Source organism: Engraulis encrasicolus, chromosome 14, assembly GCF_034702125.1.
Source record: "Engraulis encrasicolus isolate BLACKSEA-1 chromosome 14, IST_EnEncr_1.0, whole genome shotgun sequence".
In the NCBI taxonomy this organism is placed as follows: Eukaryota; Metazoa; Chordata; class Actinopteri; order Clupeiformes; family Engraulidae; genus Engraulis; species Engraulis encrasicolus.
Genome location: NC_085870.1, coordinates 43,022,454 through 43,037,453, shown reverse-complemented (window position 1 = coordinate 43,037,453; position 15,000 = coordinate 43,022,454). Strand labels below are relative to the sequence as shown.

Genomic DNA, 15,000 nt, shown 5'->3' with positions numbered 1-15,000 from the left:
GCACAGTGGAAGCACATGAAGCACATGCTTTCACATACTTTAACAAACTATGCCAACGTAATTCATGCCACAGGGACAGAAATGTGTAACCAAACAGGAAACCAGTGCACCAACCGCAGCAGTGATGCATACTTCAGCACCACAATGCCATTTCTTTTTTATTATTTTATTTTTTGATTTTTATTAAGCCATCTCCATAGTTTTTTCTTTATTAGTTTTCCGCCTCGAAGGCTTTCCAGTGGAGCTGACACGCCTCTGGCTAGATACCTGTCTGCCTAGCTGCCTGCCTGCCTGCCCGGGTGCTCTGTCGGTGGGCATTGTCCTTGCATGGCTGGCTGGTTGCCTTAGCTTTTCTTGGTCGGCTGAATTAAGTCACATGGGATTAGTGTCTCGCACGCCAGGCAGGCGGGCAGGCAAGCAGGCAGGCGGGCAGGCAAGCAGGCAGGCGGGCAGGCGGGCAGATAGGCAGGCAGGCGGGCAGACGGGCAGGCAGGCGGGCAGGCAGGCGGGCGGGCGGGCAGGCAGGCGGGCAGGCAGGCAGGCACCTACTGAGGAGGTAGCGAGCTCTTCTACCACGCCGCACCGCAGAGTAGTGCTTCCCTCCTGGAGGTGTGGGGAAATATAATCACGCGTACCTACAGTCGCCTGGCGCTTCGCTCAGATTAGAACTTCATCTCTCCCTCGCGTGGGTGTGTTTGCCTTCAGATAATATAACTTCAATCGAAATCATTCTCACATTCACACATACACGTTATTACACACACACACACACACACACACACACACACACACACACACACACACACACACACACACACACACACACACACACACACACACACACACACACACACACACACACACACACACACACACACACACACACACACACACACACGCACACAAACCTGACTCAAGAGTGAGCCAAAGGATTGCCTTCCCCTAATTCATCTCTTCATAGTTATTCCTTTTAGCCATCTTTACTTTGTTCACTCCATATGCTTGTATTTCCCCATCTATGTCCTTCTTCTTTGTCTTCATATTTCCAACTTCCTGCATTTCTATTCCCTTCTTTTACTTCTACCTTTCTGTCTCAGTGTCTGTTCCCTTCAATTTGTCCATTTCTCTCTCTCCCTCTCCCTCTCCCTCTCTCTCTCTCTCTCTCTCTCTCTCTCTCTCTCTCTCTCTCTCTCTCTCTCTCTCTCTCTCTCTCTCTCTCCTCTCTCTCTCTCGTTTTGCAAAGGGAGAGATGGAGGCTTTCTCTAGTCTTTCTTTTTTTCTTTCAGTCCCCTCATTCCCTCCATCAGATTTGGCCCAATGGACCCTCAGTTTCTGTAGCCAATTGACGAGAGGGAAGCATCAGGAAAGAGAGGGATAGCGTGGTGTAGCGAGTGAGAGAGGCACAGACAGACAAAGGGTTTGGAGGGAGAGTGGTGGAGAGACGGATAGAGAGAGAGGGATGGAGAATGGGAGCGATGGAGAGAGTTGGAGAGGAGATGAGCCTGTCACAAATGGACTGAAACTAATGCTGTGCCTCTCTCATCACCTCCGAGACACACTCTACAACCTCTCCTAGCCTGCCCTTTACCATCCTCTCTCTCTCTCTCTCTCTCTCTCTCTCTCTCTCTCTCTCTCTCTCTCTCTCTCTCTCTCTCTCTCTCTCTCTCTCTCTCTCTCCTTTTGCTCCCTCGATTTTCCTCTTGTCTTTCGCTGTCATTTGCTTCTCTCCTCTTCCTCCTCTTGTGTCTCACTGTATCTCTCCATCTCCTTTACTTCACATCTCTCCTGTTCCTGTCCACCTCTTAAAAGTCTCACGTGTGCCCTTCCTCCTCTCTTTTTTCATCCATTCTTCAAGCCAGTCTCTCCCCCTCTCTCTCTCTCTCTCTCTCTCTCTCTCTCTCTCTCTCTCTCTCAACACTTTCTTTCTCTCACTCCATACACTCCCCTGTCTCCCTCCATCCCTTCATGTTGCCATGGTGCTTTCTCTCCTATGTGTCGTTCTCTCCTGCTGTCTCTACATCTCTCACCTCATTCTGCCTCGGTGAATCTTCTCTTCTTCATCCCTGCTCCATGCTGTTTGTCCACCTCTCATTGTCCCTCTGTCAGGCCACCTGTCTCCCACTGCTTTGCTCTTCTTCTCTCGTCTCTTTTCTCTCGCTTCGTCCAGGAGACATATAATCTACCTGTCTATCTCTACTTTACCTCTCCCTTTCTTTCTCGCCTACTCCTTTTTTACTATCTCCCTCGTTCATTCTGTCTTAACCATTCTCTGTCACCCTTGGTTTGTTCTTTCAACCTACCACACAATTCGCTCACATTTTTTTTCCCACTTGGAAGTCTTTTTCTAGATCTGCCACTAAACACATTAAGTCAATCTGTTAACTAGGAGACAAAGAAAGCCTGAGAAAACGGTCGCTGCATGAATTAATGCTGTTTCCTTAATTGGCTTTGAGACTGTGATGCACTGTTTCCCCAGAGTACCCAGGTGACTAGCGGCACTTAACACATTGACTCCCATGCCACGGAAATATTGCGCATTTACCTCTCATGCATTGAGTGCCAACCCGTGAAAATAAATATTTATGTTTTTCTAAATTTCAAAAGTCGACTCTCTTCAATGCACCTTCTGTGTGAGTTTGGTAACTCTCTGATGAACAGAATTGACATAGATCATGAAAACTCCCACAAAGTAACAATTTGAATATTTCCTCTTTGGCATTTTATCGTCATACAGTATTTGCGTGTTATTACAGTGAAGTGTCAAATAATGCACTTTCTGATCACGTCACACCAAGTCTCATAGCCTAATCAAAAACAGCTGTCTTGCCAGCATTTTGCTACTTGTGGACATATGGAAAGAGTTTTGCTTTCATCAATTTTTAAACGTGTGAAAATGGAAGATAATAGCTATAGATATAGATAGGCTATATAGATATAATATCAGATGTGATACCAGATGTGTTTTTCAAATGTAAACTAACCCTTACTAACTTGGGAACAGATGCACAGAGAAGAAACACAGAGTTTTCGCCTATGGAAAGCTATGATTCTCAGCTTTTATATATTGTAATGTGTCAGTAGTTTTAAAACAAAATATTGCGTGGCTGTTCAAAAAATGTCGAAAATGAATGGCACTAACTGGCATTCAAGTGATAAAATTGCAAATTAAGGATGGCACTCAATATTTTAACACTGTTACTGGCTGAATCAAAAATGTACTTTATACTTCTGCATAATATTCAAAGCTTTAACAACTTTATTACAACAATACTTGGATGCATAACAAAACAGGAACAACTCAAAAGCAACTGACGACTTTGTAGAGAGCAAAACACCATCAAAAATGATGCCACGCAGAGCACATATAGCACATAACAGCATCCGAGCGAGCAATTTGGGCACCGCCTCTGTCTCTGTGATGTTGTCTATGAGCCCTGCCATTTAACAGACAGTTATCTGCCTGCAGTGCCTGGCTCTTAAAATGGCACGGGGACAACACAAAGGTACTTCAGTCGCATCTGCCAGAAAACCCGCGGCCAAGTAAAACACTGCCTCTTTCCAAACAACTGCATCGGGAAGAGAAAGATTGAGTGGCAAGCTGAATTAATAGAATAAAAGACTGAAAGAGGCCGTATTATGGAGATAATGGAGATGGAAAAGTCAGAGAGAAAGCACAAGAGAGGAGTTGGCAGAGAGAGAGAGAGAGAGAGAGAGAGAGAGAGAGAGAGAGAGAGAGAGAGAGAGAGAGAGAGAGAGAGAGACAGAGAGAGAGAGAGAGAGAGAAAGCAGCGGCAGGCAGCTGATATAGCCACAATAAAGAAGACAATGGCAAGAGTTTGAGTTTCTTGTGATGCGACAGTGGGCAAAGATCATTACTGACAAACTCAAACAATAAAACAAACAACAACTAAAGAACAAGTGGCGTGAAGAGACCACGAGAAAAGAGGAGATGGCAGGCAGGCCAATTTTCCCACTCTCTTTCCCATCAGCTGCTTACTTAACGCACAAACAAGGGTTAGCAAGGGTGCAGAGTGGGGGTGGAGGTGGAGGTGGAGGTGGAGGGGGTTGTAGCAGTGTAGCCTTTTTGGTGAGAGAGAGGGGAGGGGGGTGTTTGTTTTGTGAATCATGACTGCAGTGTCTGAGATTGTATGCGTTTATTGGTATTCCATTGGGTGGGTAATTGGGGGTAAACAAGAGGAGCCAATAAGAATAGATACACCCTCGTCGGACTCCGCTGCCTACTTCATTACTTGACAGAGTTGGGCAGACTTCTCTTGGGCCTAACAGAAACTTGGACAGCCTCAACACAACATCTTCTACTCTGCCTGTGTGGGGGTGTGCGTAGAGAGAGAGAGAGGGAGAGAGAGAGAGAGAGAGAGAGAGAGAGAGAGAGAAAGAGAGAGAGAGAGAGAGAGAGAGAGAGAGAGAGAGAGAGAGAGAGAGAGAGAGAGAGAGAGAGAGAGAGAGAGAGAAAGTCAGAGACAGAGATAGAGACAGAGACAGAGACAGAGACAGAGAGACAGAGAGACAGAGAGAGAGAATGTGTAGTTTTATTTTCATGTTTATTTGCATGTACTACTACCATGAGATTTTAGGCATGTCATCATAATTTAAACAGACCCTCGTTTTAATGTGTTTTGTGACTGGTGACTTAGCCAGGTGTGTTGCTGATCCTGTGGGACGTTTCAGCTTAGACCACCTGCTGAGATAATGTGCTGTCTGGTAACAGCAGAAACAAGATTTTTCTTTTTCTTTCTAATCCTCCTAGTTCCACTTCCTGTCTGTTTGTACCACCTTGAAAGGGCAAGTGGTGATATGGTAGTGCCAGACTCACAAGTCCCACAAATCGAAAGAGGAAGAGCGCCTGACAGTCTGACTTAAAAACAATGTGGATGAATTTCACACCATCGGCTTGAATATTCTGTTTTGCCTGGGGGTGTTGGCATCGTTCTGGACGCTCTAAGTAGAAAGCTTCGATCCTCACAGTTCTCAGTTCAAAAAAGAGTTTCATTACTATCACTAACGCTTTTTTATGACTGGGGGGCAGCCGGAGGGCTACCGGTTCAATTTCAGCCACAGAAAAACAGGCCACAAGTAGGCTCAGGGCATATATTCTGATACCTTACACATCTTACATATTGGCAACCTGATAATATACATGTATGAAGAACCATGTGTCCTTAAGAATGTGTTCACTTCTTCAAGTAGAAAAAAGAGAGCTAGTTTCTGTCTGCCACAGAAAAGACATCGAGTTAGTGCCCTTTTAGAAGCAAAATGGATGCTTTTTGATAACCCAATTCTGTTTCTTGAAGGATGTATTTAGCTTCCTCAAGACCAACTTGCATATTCTGCAAAAAATTAAAAAAAAATAAAAATCAGTTTTTCTATGAGAGACCTATGACTCTGATGTTGAAATCCAGTCAGATATATGCAGATTTGTTGTGTAAACGGTGTGATGTGGTTCAGCTGTGTCACAATGACAGTGGGGCTTTCTAAATGTGGGAACTTCAATGTACAGCATACTATACCGTATGTGACGACAAACTTGCTTGCGAGGATTAATTTCCAAATATGGATTTAAAATGAATCCTTTTTATGGCATTAATGACTTTCAATCCTTTAAAATCCCCTTCATTATCAGCCGTAATTAGCGTCAGTAATTCCTCACTCACGATAAATAGTTCATCATTTAAAACTCGCTAAAAGCATTCATTAGGCACAGGAGATACAGAGTGTCTTTGGCGGAAGTACGGCTTTAATATCATAACTCTTAAAGGGGGAAAAAAGAAGGAAAGTGTTTAACAGAATATATGGCGCTGTGGACCACTGTGTGTGCGCCTGTTGGGGGATTGCCAACATGTAAGGCATCCGGTCACTATTTGAAATGACCCTGCGAACGACCCTGTTGCCACGAGGGGCATGGTGACAAGTTTTTGACGAGCTTTGACAAGGCTTCCAGTGGTCTGGTCACTTAGTTGACAGAGGAGAGAGCAGTGGTGTTGGGAAGGGGAGCAGGTGCATGGAGGAGGTGGAGGAGGACAAGAGAGAGAAGTGGAAGGGGGTGGATGAAAGTGATGAAGGATAAAGAGGAGGAGAAAATGGAGGGATGAAAAGGAGGGGGAGAGGAGGAGAAGGAGTGGTGGAGGAAGCGGAATAGGGTAAGGGAGAGAGATAGAGGAGGGTAAGAGATCGAGGAGACAGAGGAAGTGGAGGATGGATGAAGAAGGAGGAGGAGGGGTTAGCTGAAGGGAGGGAGAGAGAGAGAGAGAGAGAGAGAGAGAGAGAGAGAGAGAGAGAGAGAGAGAGAGAGAGAGAGAGAGAGAGAGAAAAGAGCTGCAAGAGAGGGATGAAGGATAAAGAGGAAGAAGAGAAGAAGGAATTGAGAGATGAAGATGAGACAGGGTTGAAGACTGGTATGAAAAAGGAGGATGAGGGAAGAGGCAGAGAGAGAGAAGAGAAGAAAGGGAGGAGGGTGGAGGAGAGGGCGAAGGAAAAATGTGGTGTGGGGGACGGGTGGGGGACAGGTCGTTTAGAGACGCAGGTTACAAAAGGTTGCCTGCGGTCCTCCAGCAGACATGACAGATAAGGAACACAGGGTCCCTGGGCTGTCTTCACTGGCAGAGGAGAGAGATGTGCACAAGCACTCCGAGCACTCCTCACATTAGAGCTGACACAGGCACACAGATACACATACAGTACACAGACACATACACACACTAGCATGCATGCACACACACGTGCACACACACACACACATACACACATGCACACACACTAGCATGCACGCACGCACGCACGCACGCACACACACACACAGACACACACACACACACAAACACACACACACACACACACACACACACACACACACACACACACACACACACACACACACACACACACACACACACACACACACACACACACACACACACACACACACACACACACACACACACACACACACACACACACACACACACACACACACACACACACACACACACACACACACACACACACACACACACCATGATGGCAGATGGCAGGTCATCTATATATTATGCATTTTCTGCTCATAGGCACGCCATCACTTTACATATCCCTCCTCACCATAACATATGCAGTGTACCAACACCTATGTGCTGAAATTAGCACATGGCTCATACCACTCCCCAAAGACAAGTAGCCCATACAGCTACGCATAAAGGCACACTGTTACATTACACATTCAAGTTAGCAGATACATCTATCCAAACCAACATGCAAATGCTGCCATAATTAGGAGCATATACTGTAATATGCATTGTTTTTAAAGAGAAAGCTTGTCATTGTGCTTGTCATTGGCATGCATACTGTACACTTAAAATAGGATGAAAGTGAAAGAGGCAGAAAAACACAGACAGACAGAGAGATAGATGGACAGGAAAGCAGGCAGGCAGGCAGGCAGGCAGGCAAACAGACAGACAGGCAGGCAGGCAGACAGACTGCTCTATCTAGATTTAAGATCAGACAGACAGACAGACAGACAGAAAGAAAAAGACAGACAAACACACAGAGAGATAGACAGACAAACCAACAGGGCCTCAGACCGGCCCTCTGACTGCTTTATCACACGGCGGCACACACACGCACAAAAAGCTTTTAGCCTGGGCCATAGCCCTGATTTCACGCCTCCTCTTCCGCCCCTCCAAAACTCAGCACGGGCCACTGCTCTTCTTCCAGGGGTAATGCGCTAGTGTGTGTGTGTGTGTGTGTGTGTGTGTGTGTGTGTGTGTGTGTGTGTGTGTGTGTGTGTGTGTGTGTGTGTGTGTGTGTGTGTGTGTGTGTGTGTGTGTGTGTGTGTGTGTGTGTGTGTGTGTGTGTGTGTGTGTGTGTGTGTGTGTGTGTGTGTGTGTGTGTGTGTGTGTGTGTGTGTGTGTGTGTGTGTGTGTGTGTGTGTGTGTGTGATGTGTGGAGCCTTCCTCTTACCTTCTTACCCCTACCCTGCGCAGTCGCCTTCGAAAGGCGATTTCAGTAATCCCCATGGGTGTAATCTGCGCCGTACAAATCGGCACGAGAGAGACACACAGAGAGAGAGAGAAATACAGGAAGAGAGAGAAAGAGAAAGAGAGAGAGGGAAAGAGAGACGGAGAGAGAAAAGGAGAGGGGACGCACACAAGGAGAGCAGGCAGGATACTGTCAAAGATAGAGAGAAAACAGTGGTAGAGAAAGAGAAAGAGAGGGAGAGGGCTAGGGATGGGGATGGGGCTGGTGCACTCAAGGCCAAGACGCCTGCTCTGTTTGTGGGAGGGTCTGATAAGACATAAGGAGGCAGAGGAGAGGAGAGGAGAGGAGAGGAGAGGAGAGGAGAGGAGAGGAGAGGAGAGGAGAGGAGAGAGGAGAGAAGAGAGGAGGGGAGGGGAGAGAGAGGAGAGGAGAGGAGAGGAGAGGAGAGAGGAGAGGAGAGGAGAGAGGAGAGGAGAGGAGAGAGGAGAGGAGAGGAGGAGAGGGGTAATGAGGAGAGGAGAGGAGAGGAGAGGAGAGGAGAGGAAAGGAGGGGAGAGGAGGGGAGAGGAGAGGAGAGGAGAGGAGAGGAGGAGAGGGGAGAGGAGAGCAGAGTAGAAGAGAGAATAAAGGAAAGGACAGGAAAGGAAAGGAAACTAGAAATGCATTCTCACAGAAAATGCTGGAAGCGGGCTTGCCTTTTGGGGCAGAGATGAAACAAAGTACTATTGTGAAAACAAAGCTAAAAGAAATCTTGGAAAAACTCCATCCACCCAGTCAGAAGTTATGGGCCAAACAATTCTGCCATCTTGGATTCAGCCATCTTGAAAGTGTTGTAGCTCTGCGTTTTGGGGATATACTAAATGACATACATGGTATTTTAAGTTGGCTAAAGCCAGGCTCAAACTACACGACTAGCGATTGTGTGTCCGATTTTGGCGTCGGGGTGCACCGCACACTAGAAGAGAATCGCAACTGTCAATCTTGTCGCTGCTCGCAGCCACCAAGACAATGCCCGACGTTCTATTTCCAGTCGCAAATATCAAACACTGTTTGATTTCTACGATTTGCGATCGGCGACTCTTTGAGCTGCCAAAGTTCTATCTTAGAATGTCGCTCACGACGAGGAAATCTTTCCCGACAATCGCTTGCGATGGTCCTGGGGGGTAACGTTCCAGCGATTGTCGTAAGGGGGGTTTTCAGCCGAGAATCGGCGCGATAGTCGTGTAGTTTGAGCCAGGCTTTAGCAACACTGCATATGATATAATTTTGGAAATCAACATGGCTTCGAGCGGGATTAGAACTCACAACCTCCATATCTGTAATCCAACCCCTTTGCCATTGATATTAAATGACATACAATACATGATATTTGAAGTTGGCTAAGGAACACTGCATATGATATCATTTTGAAAATCAACATGGCTTCGACTGGGGTTCGAACCTCCAACCCCCATATCCCTAATTCAGCACATTTGCCATTCATACTAAATGACATACATGGCATTTTAAGTTGGCCAAGGAACACTGCATATGATATCATTTTGAAAATCAACATGGCTTTGACTGGGATTCGAACCCCCAACCTCCATATCTGTAATCCAGCACATTTGCCATGCATACTAAATGACATACATGGCATTTTAAGTTGGCCAAGGAACACTGCATATGATATAATTTTGAAAATCAACATGGCTTTGACTGGGTTTCGAACCCCCAACCTCAATATCTGTAATTCAGCACATTTGCCATCCATACTAAATGATATACATGGCATTTTAAGTCGGCCAAGGAACGCTGCATATGATATAATTTAGAAAATCAACATGGCTTCAGGTGGGATTCGAACCCTCAACCTCCATATCTCTAATGCAGCGGCATGCATTACCACTAAGCCAAGCAGCTAATTGTCATGCATAGTCCAGCAAGACTATATTACATTGCATTGCAGAGCTAAACAATAGACTTCTAGAATGCTTGCTCGCACCTGCTCGTTAAGAATAGAATCTTGAGACAGTGACAGTTGAAATGGAATCCTTCACTGGCTGCACCTGTTGTGATTGACTGAAAGACAGTTAGTATTGACCTCTAAACTGGGGAGAAAATGAGAATGAGTTTTTTGTCTTTACAACATCGTTGTAAAAAAACTAAAAGGAGTTGGCACGTGTCCTTTTCACAGATCGGAGTCATGCTTGTGATCTCTCTAACAGTCTTTGAATGAAGTTTATTGGTTACATTTTTCAGGCACAAATGGACCTCCGTGTGGGACATGCGCTGATCTCTTGAAAAATGCACTTTTCCAAAGACTGGGATTCTCCATAGACCTAGGCCTGTTTTTTTTACAAACCTGCCATTTAAAAAGTATTGGGAGTTGGGAGATGAAACTTTCACAATTTGGAGACATCCCATAGAGCTCGCTAACAACGCGTCAACTAAACTTCTAGGTGAAAGTGTTGATGTTTTATGACCGAAAAAGCCTCCTACACTCTAATCTCTAGAGTGGCGGAACCTTGGTTCATGGAGGTTCCACCACTGTTTTCAATGGAGACCCAGGCTTTCACAAAATCGCCAAAAACGGGAAAACGACAAAAGACACAGAAAAGCCTATTAATATACGCGATCTCCAAGCCGAGCCGGTCGTTTTAGTGTTTGAACGGTGTCTCTATCTCGAAAGGCCTAGGAGGATATCCATTTTCTATTTTTGCTGTCCCCCTGCACAAGACCAAGCTATAATAATAACTAGAAATGCATTCTCACAGAAAATGCTGGAAGCGGGCTTGCCTTTTGGGGCAGAGATGAAACAAAGTACTATTGAGAAAACAAAGCTAAAAGAAATCTTGGAAAAACTCCATCCACCCAGTCAGAAGTTATGGGCCAAACAATTCAGCCATCTTGGATTCAGCCATCTTGAAAGTGTTGTAGCTCTGCGTTTTGGGGATATACTAAATGACATACATGGTATTTTAAGTTGGCTAAGGAACACTGCATATGATAAAATTTTGAAAATCAACATGGCTTCGAGCGGGATTAGAACTCACAACCTCCATACCTGTAATCCAACCCCTTTGCCATTGATATTAAATGACATACAATACATGATATTTGAAGTTGGCTAAGGAACACTGCATATGATATCATTTTGAAAATCAACATGGCTTCGACTGGGGTTCGAACCTCCAACCCCCATATCCCTAATTCAGCACATTTGCCATTCATACTAAATGACATACATGGCATTTTAAGTTGGCCAAGGAACACTGCATATGATATAATTTTGAAAATCAACATGGCTTTGACTGGGATTCGAACCCCCAACCTCCATATCTGTAATCCAGCACATTTGCCATGCATACCAAATGACATACATGGCATTTTAAGTTGGCCAAGGAACACTGCATATGATATAATTTTGAAAATCAACATGGCTTTGACTGGGTTTCGAACCCCAACCTCAATATCTGTAATTCAGCACATTTGCCATCCATACTAAATGATATACATGGCATTTTAAGTCGGCCAAGGAACGCTGCATATGATATAATTTAGAAAATCAACATGGCTTTGGGCGGGTTTCGAACCCTCAACCTCCATCTCTCCAATGCAGCAGCATGCATTACCACTAAGCCAAGCAGCTAATTGTCATGCATAGTCCAGCAAGACTATATTACATTGCATTGCAGAGCTGAACAATAGGCTTCTAGAATGCTTGCTCGCACCTGCTCGTTAAGAATGGAATCTTGAGACAGTGACAGTTGAAATGGAATCCTTCACTGGCTGCACCTGTTGTGATTGACTGAAAGACAGTTAGTATTGAGCCTTTAACAGGGGAGAAAATGAGAATGAGTTTTTTGTCTTTACAACATCGTTGTAAAAAAACTAAAAGGAGTTGGCACGTGTCCTTTTCACAGATCGGAGTCATGCTTGTGATCTCTCTAAGAGTCTTTGAATGAAGTTTATAGGTTAAAATTTTCAGGCACAAATGGACCTCCGTGTGGGACATGCGCTGATCTCTTGAAAAAGGCACTTTTCAAAAGACTGGGATTCTCCATAGAGCCAGGCCTGTTTTTTTTACAAACCTGCCATTTAAAAAGTATTGGGAGTTGGGAGATGAAACTTTCACAATTTGGAGACATGCCATAGAGCTCGCTAACAACGCGTCAACTAAATTTCTAGGTGAAAGTGTTGATGTTTTATGACCGAAAAAGCCTCCTACACTCTAATCTCTAGAGTGGCGGAACTGTCGTTCATGAAGGTTCCACCATGGTTTTCAATGGAGACCCAGGCTTTCACAAAATCGCCAAAAACGGGAAAACGACAAGAGACACGGAAAAGCCTATTAATATACGCGATCTCTAAGCCGAGCCGGTCGTTTTAGTGTTTGAACGGTGTCTCTATCTCGAAAGGCCTAGGAGGATATCCATTTTCTATTTTTGCTGCCCCTGCACAAGAGAACCAATAATAAATAATAATTAACAGGACTTAGAGATTACTATAATCGGGCCTTGCTCTGCAAGAGCTCTGCTCTTGCTCCGCAAGCCCGCTTAATAAAAGAAACAGGACTTAGAGATTACTATAAACGGGCCTTGCTCTGCAAGGGCCATGCTCTGCATGGTCCTTGCTCCGCAAGCCCGCTTAATTAAAGGAAAGGAGAACAGGAATGGAGAGCAGAAGAGAGGAGTGGAGAGGAGAGAAATAAGTTTGCAGGTTGGATGCAGACCAAGTGGCGCCTCCGTGCGTGGATAACACCACTTATGAGGGCACTAGAGTAGGGAGCAGAAAGCCAGCCTCCACAGTGCTACTGTAAGCATGGCAACAGGAAAAGTGGCACGGCTGAGGAGACAGGAGAGAGGGGAGCGGGAGTGCAGGATGGGATTGAGGTGGGGCTATAGAGAGGACAGGCTGGCTGGTGTGCTGGTTAGTGTCTGAAGGTACGGCATAACGTTAAGTCCCAGTGAACACAATGAAAGCCCAAGTGGGAAACTCCAACTCCCATTGCCATTGTGACACAGCACTCCACATCACAGTGTTCTCACTGCACACAACGAAATTGCATTCATGCCTGCAAGGTGTGTGTGTGTGTGTGTGTGTGTGTGTGTGTGTGTGTGTGTGTGTGTGTGTGTGTGTGTGTGTGTGTGTGTGTGTGTGTGTGTGTGTGTGTGTGTGTGTGTGTGTGTGTGTGTGTGTGTGTGTGTGTGTGTGTGTGCATATTTCGTAATTTCAGGTATATGAGGATGAAATGTAAATGAGATAGATTGACTGAAAATAAAGCAGAGAGAAAGAGAAAGACTCAGAGAGAAACAAGAGCAGATTGAGATGGCACCCTGGCCCCTTGCCAACGCTACATGGACATGCTTTAAATGTATGTGTCCGTTTCCCCCTTGGAGGTGTCCCAAAGCATTGCGGATGGACACTGAGAGACAAGCAAACACAGAAACAGACAGACAAGGTAACTGCAATACTGCAATATCGACAATAATGACAAAAAATACAAATAGCAACCTTGTCAGAGGAGACTTCAGGAGACCATGGTCCCATTTACAGTACTATAGTACGTATACACACTTCCACTGTTCTTTTCTTTTTCTCTTGCGAGGGCAGCTCTTCTGCCCCACTTCTTGTAGTTCAGTTGCTTTGTCTAATGTGAGCGTGACCTTCAGACAGGGTGGAGAAGTTCACTGCTTGGTGTCAGGACACAAGTGCACCACCAACGCCAAGATGTATCAACGTCATTGTGTACGTGTAAGAGCACTTTGATACTCTGCTCTTCCGTATCCCTGACACTAATTGCAACACTAGGGCCTAACCATAGCTCTGCCTGTCACTGCAATTAATGGTGAAGTCACAACCATACAAGAGCTACAGTATGCACAATTCACAAGGTCAAGCTAAAATGTGGGATGTCACTTTAGGCAAAATGCAGGCACTGCTGCTTTGAAGATAGACCTAGTCCTTTCGGAAATGCTAGTGGCCATGAGTCTAATTATGCATGCAAATATGTAATGTAAATCCCATGAAGAGCAGTGGTGGCTTCCATTTAATTGATGTTGTTTTGAAATAGTTAGCAGTGCATTGCTGTAGAGAATGGAAAGCTGACGCACAACCTTACCGCGGCTGTCACTTACCATGAAAAGCATTGTTGTAAAGAGTCCCGCAGAGTTGTTGCGCCCGTTTATGGGCTGTGTTTCACCTAATTGATGTTGTTTTGAAATCAGAGCAGGGCAGCTGACTAGGTGCTTGGCTGTCACTTACCCTGACAAGCATCTGTGGGAAGGGTCCCCTGGAGTTCTCAGGCACGTTGATTGGTGGGATGACCCAGTCTCTCTTCTGCCGGCGCAGGGAAATGGGAGAGTTGTGTCTCCGTGGAAACGAGATGACTCGCGGCGGCATGTGATGATGCAGGTAGGCGATGCTGTCCCCAGCGAACTGTAGAACATCAGAACAGACAGCCGCATTTAGTCACGTCCTACTTTCACAACACGATAACAGATTTGAAAAAGATACTGCTTTCATTTTAACACGCTGCTGTGACGGAAAGAAAAACAACTGTTATACAGTAAATGTCAGACAAAAAAAAGGTCTGAAGACATGTCACATTCGAAACCTCTGAAAAACAGAGAGAGTGCAACGAAAGGTCTACTGACACAGTAACATGTAGATGACATACTGTAGATGATGTGGATTACAATTAGTGTTTTCCTACCTTAACAAATTTGCACTGCAAATGAACACAGTACTGATGGTGGAAGGTAGCATCAGACTAATTTCAAAACCCAGAGTGGCATCCAATAAAGGGTGATTACTTTTAGCTCAAGTAAAAAAACATTCATGTCCATAATAATATCATTAGTTGAGGACAAGTGCAATGAGCCATGACCAAGGTACTTTTGCAGCTGTGTAAACATGTTCTGCACATGTTGACCATGTTGTGTGAATACGTGATTTGAGCATGTGTAAATGTACCCTTAGAAACATTTGGTGAAATCTTGGCGGGGAAAAGACAAAAAAAATGTGTCT

General features: G+C 45.2%; 1 protein-coding gene across 1 annotated transcript in view; it reads right to left on the bottom strand.

Moving 5' to 3' along the window:
* The window catches only part of cdh4 (cadherin 4, type 1, R-cadherin (retinal)), a gene marked incomplete at its 5' end in the record, with an annotated part of 377,532 nt that overhangs the window by 132,883 nt on the left and 229,649 nt on the right, over positions 1 to 15,000 (bottom strand). The window contains one exon of the mRNA XM_063216672.1: positions 14,236 to 14,409. Within this exon, the coding sequence (XP_063072742.1) occupies positions 14,236 to 14,409 (174 nt within the window). The remainder of the gene's footprint in view (positions 1 to 14,235; positions 14,410 to 15,000) is intronic.